This window comes from Phyllobates terribilis, unplaced genomic scaffold (genome assembly GCF_046119375.1).
Source record: "Phyllobates terribilis strain yellow unplaced genomic scaffold, ASM4611937v1 Scaffold_11__3_contigs__length_659146591, whole genome shotgun sequence".
Taxonomy (NCBI): domain Eukaryota; kingdom Metazoa; phylum Chordata; class Amphibia; order Anura; family Dendrobatidae; genus Phyllobates; species Phyllobates terribilis.
Genome location: NW_027362771.1, coordinates 7,679,532 through 7,697,790, shown reverse-complemented (window position 1 = coordinate 7,697,790; position 18,259 = coordinate 7,679,532). Strand labels below are relative to the sequence as shown.

Sequence of the window (18,259 nt, the reverse complement as noted above, 5' to 3'; positions counted from 1 at the left end):
CTAGAAAGTGACAGGGATCCCATTATCTGCTATGAGGCACGGGTGATTTTGATCCTTTCGCTGGAAGCCTGGGAGCCTGTCCAGAAGTGTCAAGAAGCACTACTTGAACAAAATTCCCTTTAAATCCAGCTCCAAAGCGGTCTACCTGCCAATTTGCCATCTTTGAAAGATGCAGTGTTTTCCTCTATGTGTCTTTCATTAGCAGTTACACAGAAAATCTGTTTTTATAGTAAATGTAAACAGAGAAACTCATGGCTTTCAGACAATAATGGAAGAAAATGGCTAAAAGCTATATTGCAACAATACAATCAATAGTAAGAGCAACAGTACTACCAAGACGTGTGGAAAAAGCTTTCAGAACGCTTTATTATATATACATGTATTTAGAGGGGGAAACGAATTGTAGCTTCCTTTTTGTCATTAATGTCTCCAGATCCCATGTAGCCATAAATACTCTTCTCTTTATTTCCTTTTTTCGCCCATCTCTCTATGTATCTGTTGTATGATAAATCTACATATATGTAGCAGACCTAAGTTTATAACCATGATGTGTTTTCTGAGATTTCTGTAAAAGTGTAGGTAAATTACCAAGTTTTTATATATTAGATTTCTTGGTTGTCACTATTTCTGCATGGAAGTTCTGTGATGATGTGACATACAATAAGACATGGTTGCCATCATATATTTGGGCCTCTATGCTCACGAGACCTTCATAGTCTTTGTGACCCTAAGAATTATGTAAATTTGGCTGGAAGATTTGTTGTCGGTTAAAAATTTGTGTTTAATCCAATAAGTCTACATCATTTATCATATATTTCTGAAAATCGCCCTGAGATAACTATATTTGAATATGCATAAGTCTGCGAATGGTTTGTGTTCATTTTCATTATGTAGATACAAACTGTAATACTAAACTGTCTTTCTTAAAATAGAGAAAATCTTGAAGAGCAGCTGCACTTTTAGAATGTCTTTTACAAGGTCATAAAGACTTGTCCAAAGTTTTAATTGGTGGGCTCTGGGTGTTGAAATGCCTACTGATCGCGTACCAGCAGAAGGGCTCAGCCAAGTGCTGCTCTCTTCTGAGCATGGAAAGTTCATCTTTTCTGCCCATACCATTTTTGTTTTACTCTTTAATACTATTGAAGGAGTTTCTGAGGGCTTTTCTGGTACAATTCACATCTTCCTAACCTTACTAATTATGTATAGGACACATATTAGTTCTACATATTAGACCTTATTATTCTTTATAATGCAATGAGAACTACCAAGCTGAAGATTAGATAAAGGTGGCTACGAAGGACATTTTCTCTATAATTATCTGACTAGAATATATATTGGGTGCAAACTTACCAATGTAGAGAAGACTATCCTCCTGTAATGCAAGAGCACAAACTTCTATAATGGTGTTATAGATAATATTCTCGGACTGCATGGTGTCTTACATACAAAATACTGTTGCTCTATAACTATATTGCACAGGGGTTTTATGCAGACCCAGTGTGAAAGAGCAATGACACTTTACAATTAAATGTAAAAAAATGTTTGTTCTAGATAAATTGGATAGGTTACAGTCAACTTGGTTCCTTTGAAGAAAACAGGTCCCAGCACTCACTTGAGAAGATTAATTAATTTGTTTATTCCACATGAAGAAATGGCAAAACGTTTCAGCCTCTCCTGGGCTTTTGTCAATTGTCAAATTTGACAATTGACAAAAGCCCGGGAGGGGCTGAAACGTTTTGCCATTTCTTCATCTTCTCAAGTGAGTGCTGGGACCTGTTTTCTTCTTAGGAATTTTATTATTTCCACGAGCACCACCTATACACATGGAGTGCTGACTATTTTCTCTGGACTGATCAACTTGGTTCCTTTGTGCTGACTATGCAAAATATACATCATTGCAAGTGGAGTTGTTATTTTCACACAGTGACTTATGCAGGCTCAGCACTGGTTAGCTCCCAGTCTCTACTTCCTTCTCTTCTTTTATCCTTCTTTTTTTTATTTGGCTGTTACTCTGTTCTGTCCTTATTGTCCTTTGTAGTCAAATGATGTCCAGATTGTCAGAGAACATAATTGACCTTACCAGTTTCCATTTTTATGCCTATGTCTTCATCACATTATATCTTTAATTGTATTGTAGAGAGAATTGAATATTAAAAAGAGCATCCCCTTTCAAAACCATACACACATAATATAAGCGGTAAACCTTAGAGAAAGGGCTTTTTTCTTTATCTTTGCTAGGTGACCTATCAGCTATAAATTGACCAATTGTCTATCCAATTGAAATGGCAGATTTTCCGCAGTAAATATTTACAGTCCAAGAACCCAAGTGATAACATCTAATAATATGAGAGGAACTTGCGTCTTACTGCATGGTATGTTGTACTTTTTGCTCATTATCATTTCATTATAAAGAAATTATTATTTTTTCCAGCCTTGTCTCACTAATAAGAGGACAAGTCATGACTGGAGATGGAACACCTTTGGTTGGAGTCAATGTGTCTTTTGTGAAATATCCAAAATATGGTTATACTATAACACGCCAAGATGGCACGTAAGTAGCAAACATTGTAATTTTACATGGTAGCTAAGCAGCTAGGGCCAGAAGACTTGTGACTTGTTTATTGTGAGATGTCACTGGATGTTGCAGGTTTATACTGTACATTGGGACTGGAATGCAGCAAAATTTCTCCTTAGATCAGAATTGGGTGTTGGATGTGCTGTGTAACCATGCATCCCAAAAGTCAGTGTCCAAAAGTATGAGACTATACAGCATTGGTTTCAATAAATGCTTAAAACTTGTACAGGTACACTTCAAAAAAACTTGCAGATTTGTAAATTGGACAATATATAATTTTTGTATTAGAAGGAACATGCTATGTGACTAAGTTCTGCCAAAGAAGAAGTATGGCTGCCTGTCATCTTGTCTACTTTCATAATAATACTAGTAATAATTCATTCACAGATTATTTTCAATCAGATCAGTGACACGACTGTTGCATTTTGTTTTATTATGTGCAGTGGTGTAGTTTTTTTTAGGAAAGAATATAGAACAATGGACAAAAGACAAAGGCTGACTGTTTTGCTCAGTTTTTTTGTTACGGAGTTGCAAAAAAATACGACTTGAATTTTATTATGTGTTTATTTTGTAGGTTTGATTTAATAGCCAATGGTGGAGCTTCTCTAACTCTTCACTTTGAGCGGGCCCCTTTCATAAGCCAGGAGAAAACCGTGTGGTTGCCATGGAACAGCTTTTATGCAATGGACACTCTGGCAATGAAGACTGAGGAAAACTCTATTCCTAGCTGTGACTTAAGTGGCTTTGTAAGGCCAGACCCAGTTATTATCTTTTCACCTCTTTCCACCTTCTTCAGTTCTTCACCCAGACGGAACCCTATAGTTCCAGAAACACAGGTACTCAAACTGAATCAAAGCATCACTTGAAAAAAACACATACATAAAACTAAGCATTGTACAAAGATAAAGCACACTAGAATTCTTAACAAACACATTACCATTTCAGAGTAGTTACTTGTATGGTTTCAAAGGGATTACAAGACTGTATAGCTGTTTATTTCACTTGAAATGCGGAGGTTCAGCTCAAGGTTTAAAATACAATGTAATCTCGGCAGAATTGCATTTCCCAAAGATACATTAAACCTTAAAATTCTAAGGGGTTAGTACAAAAAGTCACAACAGATAATAAGAAAAAAGACATATTCTTTTGTAATTCAAGTTTATCATCTTAACTCGTACATTATGGAGTGATGTACAAAATCTCCTAACTTTATAATATCTATTTTTATAGATAAAGAAAAATTTTAACATTATGGTTTTCATTGTGTAAAAATAAAGATTCAAGCCAATGAATCATATGTTGAAAAAAAATATTAGAATAACATAGAACATCAGAACAAATTTTGTGTGTTAAAGAGGAACTTTTTACTAGTTTCAGCATGTTAAACTGGCCACATCATGGAGTAGCGGTTGCAGAGCAGAATAAAACATTTTTATTTTGTAATTTCTCATCTCCATTGTGGATATTTAGTTAAAACTAAGTGGGTGTTCGCATAGATTTCTCTGGGGGAGGTTACTTTTATTCCTGCATGATATTCACCAATCATAAGCAAGCAATGTCATACAGGAAAAAAAGAACAAGGCTCCAATGAATGTCAGACTCAGCTTTTTGTGTGGCACATGTAAAAAACACAGCCCCGCTCTCCTCACAGATCTTTCTGCCGGCATTTCTGTGATTATAAGCAAGGGAAAGGAGTAGAGCAGAGTGTTTCATTACAAATGCCTCTGCATCTGCTGCTTCCATCTCACAGCACTATGAGCTCTGCTCTGCGCTACTCCGCTTCCCCCACACTTACAGTGCAATGGGATTAGAGCTGCAGATGCTGATATGTTTGTAATTGACACACAGCTTTGCTCTGTTTTTTTTCCACTGCATAATGCCTGCTTATGATTGGTCAACGTCATACAGGGGAAAAACTCAAGGTCCCCAGCAAAAAATCTCTTCTAACTCCATCTTGGTTTAAGAGGAAATTAGCATATAAACTTTACAAGCTCAAAAGAAAGGTATGAAGACAATAGCCCAAACCAAAGTATTTTGTAGCCCAAAGTTTACTATTAAAAATACTAAATAAATATATACATAAAAGCAAAATGCTGTTAGAAAGTACAGAGACAATCATGACAAGTGAAAAAAACAAATAGCAGGTATAATACAGGCAACACTGTATGAGCTTAGTGGACACACATAGTCAAGCAATAACAGGTGATAGAGTCCTTCCCCATAAGTAAGACTAGCTGTCTAACAACACTCCTGAGGAAGTCATACAAAACGTACATGGGTGCGGCGGGGATGCTACACTTAGCCTACTATATATACAAGTGCTTCTCACTAAATTAGAATATCATCAAAAAGTAAATTTATTTCAGTTCTTCAATACAAAAAGTGAAACTCATATATTATGTAAAGTCAATACAAACAGAGTGATCTATTTCCAGTGTTTATTTCTGTTAATGTTGAAGATTATGGCTTACAGCCAATGAAAACACAAAAGTCCTTATGTCAGTAAATTAGAATAAGGAGGGTAAACCACAAAAGGTCATTGCTAAAGAAGCTGGCTGTTTACAGAGTGCTGTTTCAAGCATATTAATGGAAAGTTGAGTGGAAGGAAAAAGTGTGGTAGAAAAAGGTGCACAAGGAACTGGGATAACCGCAGCCTTGAAAGGATTGTTAAGAATAGGCCATTCAAAAATTTGGGGGAGATTCACAAGGAGTGGACTGCTGCTGGAGTCATTGCTTCAAGAGCCACCACACACAGACATATACAAGACTTCCAGGGCTACAATTGTCGCATTCCTTGTGTCAAGCCACTCATGACCAATAGACAACACCAGAAGCGTCTTACTTGGGCCAAGGAGAAAAAGACCTGGACTGTTTCTCAGTGGTCTACAGTGTTGTTTTCAGATGAAAGTAAATTTTGCATTTCATTTGGAAATCAAGGTCCCAGAGTCTGGAGGAAGAGTGGAGAGGCACACAATCAAAGCTGCTTGAGATCTAGTGTGAAGTTTCCACAATCAGTTATGGTTTAGCGTGCTATGTCATCTGCTGGTGTAGGTACACTGTGTTTTATCAAGACCAAAGACACTGCAGCTGTCTACTAGGAAATTTTAGAGCACTTCATGCTTCCCTCTGCCGACAAGCTTTTTGGAGATGGAAATTTCATTCTCCAGCAGGATTTGACATCTGTCCACACTGCCAAAAGTACAAATACCTGGTTTACACACAACAGTATCACTGTGCTTGATTGGCCAGTAGACTCGCCTGACCTTAACCCCATGGAGAATCTATGGATTATTGTCAAGAGTAAGATGAGAGACACCAGACCCAACAATGCAGACAAGCTGAAGGATGCTAGCAAAGCAACCTGGGCTTCTATAACACCTCAGCAGAGCCACAGGCTGATCGCCTCCATGCCACTCCGCATTGATGCAGTAATTGATGCAAAAGGAACCCAGACCAAGTATTGAGTGCGTTTACTGAACATACATTTCAGTAGGCCAACATTTCAGATTTTAAAAACATTTTTCAAGCTTTTGTTATAAAGTATTCTAATTTACTGAGAGAAGGACTTTTGTGTTTTCATTGGCTTTAAGACATAATCATCAACATTAACAGAAATAAACACTTGAAATAGATCACTCTGTTTGTAAGGACTCTATACTGTATAATACACTGCTCAAAAAAATAAAGGGAACACTCAAATACATCCTAGATCTGAATGAATGAAATATTCTCATTGAATACTTTGTTCTGTACAAAGTTGAATGTGCTGACAACAAAATCACACAAAAATCAACAATGGAAATCAAATTTATTAACCAATGGAGGCCTGGATTTGGAGTCACCCCCAAAATTAAAGTGGAAAAACACACTACAGGCTGATCCAACTTTGATGTAATGTCCTTAAAATAAGTCAAAATGAGGCTCAGTATTGTGTGTGGCCTCCACGTGCCTGTATGATCTCCCTACAATGCCTGGGCATTCTCCTGATGAGGTTGCGGATGGTCTCCTGTGGGATCTCCTCCCAGACCTGGACTAAAGCATCCGCCAACTCCTGGACAGTCTGCGGTGCAACGTAATGTTGGTGGATGGAGCGAGACATGATGTCCCAGATGTGCTCAATCGGATTCTGGTCTGGGGAATTGACGGACCAGTCCATAGCTTCATCTTGCAGGAACTGCTGTCACACTCCAGCCACATGAGGTCTGGCATTGTCCTGCATTAGGAGGAACCCAGGGCCAACTGCACCAGCATATGGTCTCACAAGGGGTCTGAGGATCTCATCTCGGTACCTAATGGCAGTCAGGCTACCTCTGGCGAGCACATGGAGGGCTATCCGGCCCTCCAAAGAAATGCCACCCCACACCATTACTGACCCACTGCCAAACTGGTCATGCTGAAGGATGTTGCAGGCAGCAGATCACTCTTCATGGCGTCTCCAGACTCTGTCACGTCTGTCACATGTGCTCAGTGTGAACCTGCTTTCATCTGTGAAGAGCACAGGGCGCCTTTGGCGACTTTGCCAATCCTGGTGTTATGTGGCAAAGGCCAAGCATCCTGCACGGTGTTGGGCTGTGAGTTTGTTTCTAACCGTTTGTGCAGACACATGCACATTTATGGCCTGCTGGAGGTCATTTTGCAGGTCTCTGGCAGTGCTCCTCCTGTTCCTCCTTGCACAAAGGCGGAGGTAGCAGTCCTGCTGCTGGGTTGTTGCCCTCCTACGGCCCCCTCCACATCTCCTGGTGTACTGGCCTGTCTCCTGGTAGTACCTACAGCCCTGGACACTAAGCTGACAGACACAGCAAACCTTCTTGCCACAGCTCGCATTGATGTGCCATCTTGGATGAACTGCACAACCTGAGCAACTTCTGTGGGTTGGAGAGTCCGTCTCATGCTACCACGAGTGTGAAAGCACAACCAACATTCAAAAATGACCAAAACATCAGCCAGAAAGCATTGGTACTGATATGTGGTCTGTGGTCCCCACCTGCAGAACGACTCCTTTATTGAGGGTGCCTTCATAATTGCCAATAATTTCCATCTATTGTCTATTCCATTTTCACAACAGCATGTGAAATTGATTGTCAATCAGTGTTGCTTCCTAAGTGGACAGTTTGATTTCATAGAAGTTTGATTTACTTAGAGGAACTGATTTAATGAGCCATTCGTAGTTTCACTGTACCATTCTTGTCTGTTGTTTAAGTGTTCCCTTTATTTTTTTAAGCAGTGTATATGAGTGTCACTTTTTGTATTGAAGAACTGAAATAAATTAACTTTTTGATGATATTCTAATTTAGTGAGAAGCACTTGTATATATGTAAGTGTCACACATAATTGTTTTTTCTTCTGGTCAGACAGACAGTTTTACTTATGGTGTAGGACTCTTTCCCCTATCACTACCAGGTTATGTGTGTCCACTAAGTTTACATTGTGTGTTCATTTAATGTATATATTGTGGCCAGACAGCCAGTCTTACTAATGGGGAAGAACACTATCCCCTCTTATTGTTAGGCTTTGTATGTCCATTAAGCTCATACAGTGGGGCCCTGTATTAGACCTGTTAGCTGTTTTTTTCACTTATTATTGTCCCCTTACTTTTTAGCAGCATCTTGCTTTTATTTGTTATTTATTTATTTTGCATTTTTAATAATAACCTTTGGGTTATAATATACTCTGGATGTAGTGGTGTAAATTGCTCCATCACTGGACTGTAAATCAGGCAATACGTATTTTGGGACTCTCAAGCGAAGCATTATCAAAAAGAAAGAAAAAAAATAAAGCAGTTTGATAATGTAGTTGGGGAAGGATAGGGAATTTTCAAACCAAGTATATTATAAAATAGTTTGGATTATGGCACTAAATAGATAAGGATTTAGGATGAAAATTAATTTGTGTTTCAGACCATCCCTTTAACCCCATTCTGACGTGGGGCGTAATAATATGTACCTATGCCCTGGGCCTTAATGACCTGGTATGGATTACTACGCCTTGGTGATCGCGCCCGCACAGAGGCTGTGCGAGCCCAATCGCTGCTGAGTGTCAGCTGATTCTAACAGCTGACACCTGGTACTATGTGCCAGGAGCGGTCCCTCACTGCTCCTGGGACATTAATCCCTGAAATGCTGCGATCAAAGTCGATCACAGCATTTCCTAGGCAAGCAGCAGTAAGAGCTCTGTGCTCGGGGTCCCAACCGTTGCCATGGTGAACTGATGTCATGACGACATCCAGGTCACCAGGCATCAGAAAGTTAGATAGATCATGCTCAGTGCACAATCTATCTAACTTGTGTCTGCAGGGCTGACAGGCTGCAAGCATAGTGATGCTGCTGCATCCCTATGCTATGCAAGCGATCAGCCGGCAAAAAATGAAAGTCCCATATTGGGACAAAGTGTAAAAATAAAAAAGTGTCAGAAAGTGAACAAAAAAAATTGTAAAAATATAAAAAAAAAAAGAAAAAACAATCCAAAACAAATAAAAATATACTGTACCCATAAATAAATATTTTTATGAAAAAAAACAACAACAATAAAAGTACACATATTTGGTATCGCTGCGTCCAGAATGACCTGACCTATAAAACTGTTCCACTAGATAACCCCTTTAGTGAACACAGTAAAAAAATAAAAATAAAAAACTAAGCAAAAAATGATGCTTTACAATCATACTGCCAAACAAAAAATGGAATAAAACATGATCAAAAAGACGAATGTAAAGAAAAATGGTACCGCTGAATATGTCATCTTGTCCCACAAAAAAACAAGCTGCCATACAGCTCCATCACCCAAAAAATAAAAAAGTTATAGCTCTCAGAATAAAGCGATGCAAAAAAATATATTTTTTCTATAAAATAGTTTTTATTGTGTAAAAGCGCCAAAACATAAAAAAAGATATAAATGTTGTATCGCTGTAAATGTTCTGACCCGAAGAACATTGCTGCCTTATCATTTTACCACACGCGGAATGGCATAAAAAAGAAAACAAATAACAAGTCCTGAATTGTTTTTTATTTATTCTGCCTCCCAAAAATCGAAATAGAAAGCAATCAAAAAATGTCACGCGCTCGAAAATAGTACCTGTAATAACGTCAACTTGTCCTGCAATAAACAAGCCCTTACATGACTCTGTTGGCTGAAATATGGAAAAATTATTCCAAAAACTAATCTTTGCAAAAAAAAGTCTTTTAGTTTGTGACAGCTGCCAAACATAAGAATCCAAAATGAATTTGATATCGTTGTAATCGCACCGACCCAAGGAATAAAGTAGTCTAATCACTTATGCCGCACGACGAACGGCTTAAAGAATAAACTCTAGGGTTAGGGTTGTTCTAGGGTTAGGGTTACGGTTAGGGTTGTGATAGTGTTAGGGTTGTACTAGGGTTAGGGTTGTGCTAGGGTTAGGGTTACGGTTAGGGTTGAGCTAGGGTTAGGGTTATGGTTAGTGTTAAGGTTATCTTAGGGTTGTGATGGGGTTGGGATATTTTCCAAAGTGAAGGAGAAAAAAATGAGGACGATATGGTGATTAGTGTTGAGTGCAAGTGCTCGCTACTTGAGTTTGCATCGGGTGCTCGGGTATGCACCGAGTATCGCGGGTTCGAGTGACATGCTTGAGTCTCTGCCCCATATGTTTTGTGTCTGTTATACAGCCCAAAAAAAACCCACGGGAATTGTCAGCCATGCACGGGCAATCCCAGTATGGTTTCTTTTGGGTGTCTAACAACTGTGAAACATGCGGGGCGGGGACTTGACAAATCACTCGAGCACCCATGATACTTGGTGCATACCCGAGAAGCCAATGAAAACTCAAGTAGCGAACACTTGCACTCAAGACTAATAACAACATATTCAATATGATGACCTAATGTTATCAAATTCTGTGTTGTACCTCTGAGTTCAAAATGTTAACTATACCCCTTGATAAAATCCTCGAGAGGTCTAGTTTCCAACATGGGGTCACTTGTGGGATTTTTTCACTGTTTAGGTGCATCAGGGGCTCTCCAAACGTGACAAGGCATCTGCTCTCGATTCCAGCCAATTTTGCGTTCAGAAAGTCACACAGTGCTCCTTCCTTTCTGAACCCTGCCGTATGCCCAAACAGTGTTTTTTGCCCACATATTGGGCATCTGCACAATCAGGAGAAATTGCACAACAGTTTTTGGGGTCCATTTTCTCCTCTTACCATTGTGAAAATAAAAAAATTGGGGCTAAAAGATCATTTTTGTGGAAAAAGTTTGACTTTTTTATTTTCATCGCTCTACGTTATAAACTTCTGTGAAGCACCTGGGGGTTCAGGGTGCTCACCACACATCTAGATTAGTTTCCCGAGGGGTCTAGTTTCCAAAATTGGGTCAGTTGTGGGTGGTTTCCACTGTTTAGGCACTTCAGGGGCTCTCCAAATGCGACATGGCGTCAGCTAATTATTCAAGCAAATTTTGCATTCAAAAAGTCAAATGGCGCTCCTTTCCTTCTGAACCCTGCCTTGCGCCCAAACAATAGTTTTCCCCCACATATGCAGCATTGGCTTACTCAGGAGAAATTGAACAACAAATTTCATGGTGCAATTTCTTCTGTTACCCTTATGAAAATGCAAAATTTGGGGCTGAAAAACATTTTTGTGGGAAAAATGTGAAAATTGTATTTTTACAGTTCAATGTTATAAACTTTTGTGAAGCACCTAGGGGTTCAAGGTGCTCACCACACATCTACATAAGTTCGCTGCGGGGTCTAGTTTCCAAAATGGTTTCACTTGTGGCAGGTTTCCACTGTTTAGGCACATCAGGGGCTCCCCAAACGCAGCATGGTGTCCGCTAATTGCTCAAGCAAATTTTAAATTTAAAATGTCAAATGCTGCTCCTTCCCTTCCGAGTCATTCCGTGTGCCCAAACAGTGGTTTTCCCCCACATATGGGGTATTGGCATGCTAAGGAGAAATTGCACAACAAATTTTGGGGTCCATGTTTTCCTGTTACCCTTGTGAAAATAAAAAAAATGGAGTCTAAAGTAACATTTTTGTGAAAAAAGTTAAATGTTTATTTTTTTCTTCCACGTTTCAAAAATTCCTATGAAGCACCTGAAGGGTTAATAAACATCTTGAATCTGGTTTTGAGCACCAGGAGGGGTTCAGTTTTTAGAATGGTGTCACTTTGGGGTATTTTTTTGTCATAAAGGCCCCTCAAAGTCACTTCAAATGTGATGTGGTCCCTAAAAAAATGGTTTATAAATTTTGTTGGAAAAATTAGAAATTGCTGGTCAACTCTTAACCCTTATAACTTCTTACCAAAAAAAATTTTGGTTCCAAAATTGTGCTGATGTAAAGTAGACATGTGGGAAATGTTATTTATTAACTATTTTGTGTGACATATCTCTCTGATTTAAGGGCATGAAAATTCAAATTTTGAAAATTACAAAACGCAAGTCATATCGAATAAATTTTACCACTATCATGAAGTACGATATGTCATGAAAAAACATTCTCAGAATCAGTGGGATCCTTTGAAGCGTTCCAGAGTTATTACCTCATAAAGTGACAGTGATCAGAATTGTTAAAATTGACCAGGTCATTAACGTGCAAACAGCCTTCGGGGGTAAAGGGGTTAAGGATAAAGAAAAACTCATTATGGGATTTGTGTTTTATTCACCGTTTGTAGTATGCTTTATTCATTTGTGAAATTTATTTTAAATATCTTTATGTTTTAGGTTCTCCATGAGGAGATAGAGATGCCGGGCTCAAATCTAAGACTTTGTTATCTGAGCTCTCGAACTACAGGATACAAATCATTGCTGAAGATCACTATGACTCAGTCAACTGTTCCACTTAACCTTATTAGAGTTCATTTGATGGTGGCAGTAGAAGGACACCTATTCCAAAAGACTTTCCAGGCGTCACCAAATTTAGCCTATACATTTGTCTGGGACAAAAATGATGCATATGGTCAGAAAGTGTATGGATTATCAGATGCTGTAGGTATGTGCTACTGATGAACAAATTTGTTTTTTCATGGTAGCCTCAATAACATGTTCCTATCATTGCTATTAATGTAAGTATTTACAGTTGCTGGTAGGATTTTCTTTATGCAGACCATAGAAAGTTAAATTGCATTTTGGCTAATATAAAGCTAAAATTTTTATCTTCTACCTCATATGGTATTGGTACCTTTACATGTGATATTTTTTCCATATGTCTAGGCAGAGACAATACTTGAATCAGTAACCAAAATCTTTGATGTGCATCTCTACATGCCGCCAATTGCACATTGTGACATTGTTTAATAATTTTATTCTGTTCTAAGCAAATAACAAACAAAGCAGAACACTGTACTTTTTTGTTTGTTAGTTGTACAGTATATGGAGGTAGCTGCTCCTAAGTAAGCACCTGTTCACACTTATTTCTTGCTTTGGAAGTGCCGGCCAGTTCTTTCAGTTTCTATATATAAGCTTTGACTATGCACTCCACATTTATGCCACTGGTGGTTTTAATTGCAGCAGGATCTTGAATAGTCATTAGCAGTTTATTGAAAGGTTAGTTTGGCAATAACTGACCAGACATAGTCAGAATTCAATTGGTGATTTTTGGATATATTGCATTCCCAGAATGACAACCTTCACAAACCAAACATGACCAACAAATTGTTCAGAAAACAGCGGTCTGAAATTTCTAGAGAATGGCCAGCTTCAGTCTACTAGTAGATTTTTTTCCTATAAATTTTGCATTCATATCTAATTTTATAACCACTAACAACTGAACCATTAACATTGCTTTCTAAGCTGACAAAGCTAACAAGATGTTATAGTAAAAAAAAATTAAAAAACATTTGGGAGCACTTTCAAATTATTGCCTTACAAAATAATTGCAATGGAAATAAAATTAAAATATATTTAATATTAAAATTAGTATTTAATAATATATTTAATATTAAAATTAATATTAAAGTCTTCAAAATTGTCATTAGATCTGTTATATGAGAACTCAGCTTCAGCACAACCTCTGTAGAATACAAAAGGAAGTTAGCATCATTTATCACAATACCGCAAATGTTCTAAGCAATTGAAAGAAGATGAACTATTAAACTGTAAGTGTAAAAAGAAAAAAAAGAAGCCTCAGAACTCCATTATTCAAAATGTTCTGATTTATATATTATCTACTATTAGATTATTCACTGTGTTCTAGCGTATGCCTCAGCATCCATTTGTTCTGCTCTTTAAAACGGCACATACCAATTCTGTCATTCCACATAATTAACTTTTACAAATATGTATTATTTTTGTCTTGTCATATTTACAATTCAGATGTTTTGATTGGAGCTTGGTTTCAGTCTTCATCACTAGATTTAATGATTTTCTTTGTACTCATTTTAGTTTCTGTTGGCTTTGAATATGAGACTTGCCTCGGTCTTATTTTATGGGAGAAAAGAACAGCAGTTTTACAAGGATTTGAACTGGATCCATCAAACCTTGGAGGCTGGTCCCTGGACAAACACCATATAGTAAATGTTAAAAGTGGTGAGTTTAGTGTTCACACAAATTTTACTTAACAGTCACAATGAAATCTAATTTTAACCTATCATGAAACTTCAAATGGGCTATATCCAATTTTTAAGTTATTATTATTATCTATTGATAGGATAAGAGATAAATTACTGATCAGTGGGTTTTGTCCATTAGGACCTCCACCGTTTCTGAGAATGGGAATCTGCTACATTCAGTGCCTTGTCTGAATGAAGCAGAGGTCGAGCATGTGCACCATTCATTCTCTATGGGACAGCTAGAGTTAGTCAAGCGCTGTACTTTGCTACCTTGACACATGGTCGACCTCTGCTCTATTCAGATAGGGCTTTGCAGAGCTTTATTAGGATTGCCGGGGATCCCAGCTGTAGGACTCCCAGAAATCAGTAAGTTATTCACTATCCTATCTATAGTGAATAACTTAAAAACTTGGTAAAGCACTTTAATTTTACTATTAAGAATCAAGTAGTTATTAATTCCAGGTAGAAATGTCAAGCATCAGTAGAAAAATTACATTCGCTTCTAAAAGTTTGAAAAGGATATGGACATGGTGAATCTTTCAGAAGGATCAACCCTACTAAGCTATCTATATTGGCATGTAGATCATAGAAAGGTGAATAAAATGATAACATTCCAGAGAAATCCAAATTCTTCTTTAAAAATGTTAAGATCTATTGGTGGAACAGAGATATTGCCAAGAGTCTTTCTCCAGAGCTTATTTTAATGCTTAGTGACACCTCTGTGTGTAAATTAATCCCCTTGCTGCAAGTGTGATGTAAGGCTTCATTCATGAAATCTCAGAAATGTGTAGTTGCCACTGACCTTGCTGCTGTGCAGTATTCTGCCCTTCTATGGGCACTGGCTTCAACTTTCTTCTGCTCAGGCGCTACCCATATACACAACTTAGAATGGTTGATCCTTCTGACTGATTCCCTTTAAGAAGTTGTGCTAAGTGAAAGGTACAACGCTGTGAAGTCTGTCCAATGGAAATTGGGCCCACCATACTGGGGAAGGTCCGAACAGAAGCAAGGATCTCTTTTCTTTCGCTGCTTAAAACTCAGTTGAAGACTCAAGTATTCTTTTATGTCTCTGACAGCAATGATACTTTGGTTTGGCATTGCAGAGTTGTGTTTCTTAGGATAAGATCTGGTTACAGTGATATTTCAGCTTTTACATCCAGGATTCTGCTTTACCCATGCCCTAATTAAATCCAAAAAAAAATCATTTCAGTGCTATATTTGTCTATATGTGGCCATCCAGATGTTGTAATATAAATTTCAGCCTGTTGAGAGTCGTACTACAATGTTGGGATACTGTATTGGATTTGTATTCTGAGAAATTGGACTTCTTATCAAAATTTACAGAAAAGCATGGCTGCGTACATCTGCATATACAAGTTCAAAGAACTCAGAGAGCACTGGGGGAGATTCATTACTTTATTACTCTTAATAAAAGCACTCTGGTGTAAGATTCATTTGATTTATTAACAGCCATAACAAACCAGGTAAATTGTTTACTATGTATGTGCTGGAAAATTAAATCTATGACAGCAACAATCTGCCACTTTCTGGCATAAATTATAGTAAATTTGTTGGCTCATGTGTGGCCCTCCCCCCTTCCTCAAAGATTAAACCACTTTTTAAAAGAAGGCATGAGATGTAATAGGCTTCAGGGCTGTAGCCACTGAAAAGGTACTCATCTTCCATGTCCCGGCCCGCTACTGAAAAAGGAGGTCTAGTTTTGGTGAGTGTGTGCAGCCTTGTTTCAGTAATGGATCCCTATCACCTCTGTTCTGTACGACTCCCTATGATCCCAAGATAAGGAAACCAGACCAGTCCACAAAAACAAAATCCCTACTAACAGTTTGTCTTCCACAGATTGAATAGCAGGATATGCAGATGTCACTTTATTTGTTACTATACATCGGCATGTTTCCCATAAACATTTTCAGTGGCACAGTTGGTACATTGCAGAATAAGTCAGAGACCTTCATGCTTTCTGTGTATAGCGCAACTTTAAGCTGTGCTTTTTCCAGTGACCACTATCCTTCAGCCTACTTCTTGGGAACCATTGACTGACATTTTACTGAGCTTGTCACAGCCTTGCCGACTCTGTCTCTCTTGGACCCGCGACTTCCAAGGCCTGGCAGACACTTGCCCATTCACTAGAAACCCTTAGGGAATCTAATAAAGTTCCTGGCTATACATTTCCCCCACCTCACCTGCTAAACAGAATTCTGCTGCCACCAATTGGGCTTTTATTGATCACTTTCTCTCTGCTTTCTGCTGTCTTTGCCCAACCACTTACACCCGGTGATGATCACCTATTTTCTGAGGGATTCCTTTTTTCTCTCTTCCTGTTCCTCAACTGACTTAGGCTATGTGCACATGTAGAGTTTTTGATGCGTTTTCGCTGCGTTTTTTTGTGGAAAAAAATGCAGCGTGTCCATTGTGCTCACGGTCCCGTCCAAATTTGACTTGAATTGAACCACAGATAATCCGCAGGTATAATATCTATACCTGTGGATTTGCTGCGTTTCAATTAAAGCCTATGGGTGTAAATTCACGGCGGAAATGCGCTGCGGGTGGTACCCAGGTCGACAGAGGAGAAGTACTACTCCTCTCATCTGACCGCACCTCCCGCTGATAGCAGCGAGAGAGGCACAGCTAGGGGGAGCAGTAGTCTCCTCAGCTGAGCCCCGTACAGTGGGGTTAAAAAAAAGAAAAAAAAGTAAAAAAAACAAACAAAAAAAACATTCTATTCATCTGTCCGTCGCCCCCCGGTGTCCTCCTGGTCGTCGGTCCATGGCAATGTCTTCAGCACGGCGGCCGGTGGTACACTGCTGGGAGCGCGCTCTCTCCCAGCAGTGTACTGGGCTGCCAGGACCTGCGGTCACATGAGCGATCAGCTAATCACTCACGTGACCTCACCGTGGGAACATTCTCAAGACTGTTCCCATCAGTACTGGTGGTTAGCGCACCGGGGCTGATCAGCTGAACTTCAGCTGATGAGCCTCAGTGACGTTACTCCAGCAGCAATTTTTACACTCCTCTCAGTATACATTGCTGTCTTCTACAGCAATTACATCAGTGATTGCTGATGTCACTGCTGTAGAAGTGACAAGGATTGCTGAGGGACAATCGTTGGCGGTAATCGTGGACTGCGTCGTGATAGTGGACAGGTGAGGGATATAGTTGTTTGTTATTTTACATTTTTTTCAGAAGATCAAAGGCTTCGTGGACTGACAATGCAATAAAAAATTTTTTAAAACAGTGTGTTTTTTATTTTATTAAAATACTTTATTCTGGCCATGTATTTATTGAAATGGTGGCGATAACTTTACTACGCGGTTAGTAATGGGGGCATCTTATAGACGCCCTCATTACTAACCTGGGCTTCACGTCAGCTGCCACTACAAGGCTGACGTGAACCCCAACCCCATTACCCCACTCGCCACCGCTACAGGGCAGTGGGAACAGCGGAGGCTAAGCACCAGATGCACCATTTCTGGGACTGATGAGGGGTGATATTAATAGCCGCGTCCAAAGTGCTGCTTGTTGCTGTTCATGGAGATGTAGCGACTAACGAAACAGCTATGAGCTGTTAATAATGGCCAGGGACCATGTTTGCGTAATGGCACCTTCCTAAGCTAAAAATAGCAGCTCACAGCTGCCCCAGAAATTACATGAATGGAAATGCTAATGACATTGGGCGAATGGGATTAGCTGACACCTAGCTCTTTTGTTTGGTGATGACAAGGTGTCAATCAGACCCTTTCATCACCAAACCTAATTAAAGTAAAGAGTTAAATAAACACACAGACACAGAGCAAACACTTTATTTGAAATACAACAGACACATTCTTTAATCATTTAAGTTATCCATTATACTCACCCCAGTTCTGATGGTAATCCAAGGGTTAAAGCAATGTCTCACCAAATAACTTTATTTAGCTCAAAAAGCAATCATTGATGCACAAAAAAGCTTAAGAAAGCTTCAAAAACCACATAAAAAATGCTGCAAAACCGCAGTTTTTCCACAGCGTTTTTCCTGCCAAGGAGATGCAGAAACGGTCAGGAAATTTCTACTTCAAATCCTGAACGTACGCACATAACCTTAATCCGTACCCAACTGACCCATATATCCTTAACCCTCCTCCCCAACCACAGGACAGCCCTACAGTTAACCC

The 18,259-nt window shown here is 39.0% G+C and overlaps 1 protein-coding gene across 11 annotated transcripts in view; it reads left to right on the top strand.

Annotated features, from left to right (window-relative positions):
- TENM2 (teneurin transmembrane protein 2) overlaps positions 1-18,259 on the top strand; it is a 2,544,132-nt gene that overhangs the window by 2,157,141 nt on the left and 368,732 nt on the right. For all 11 annotated transcript variants that reach the window (XM_073651122.1, XM_073651120.1, XM_073651119.1 and 8 more), the window contains 4 exons: positions 2,432-2,551; positions 3,150-3,411; positions 12,265-12,532; positions 13,924-14,067. In XM_073651122.1, the coding sequence (XP_073507223.1) occupies positions 2,432-2,551; positions 3,150-3,411; positions 12,265-12,532; positions 13,924-14,067 (794 nt within the window). The remainder of the gene's footprint in view (positions 1-2,431; positions 2,552-3,149; positions 3,412-12,264; positions 12,533-13,923; positions 14,068-18,259) is intronic.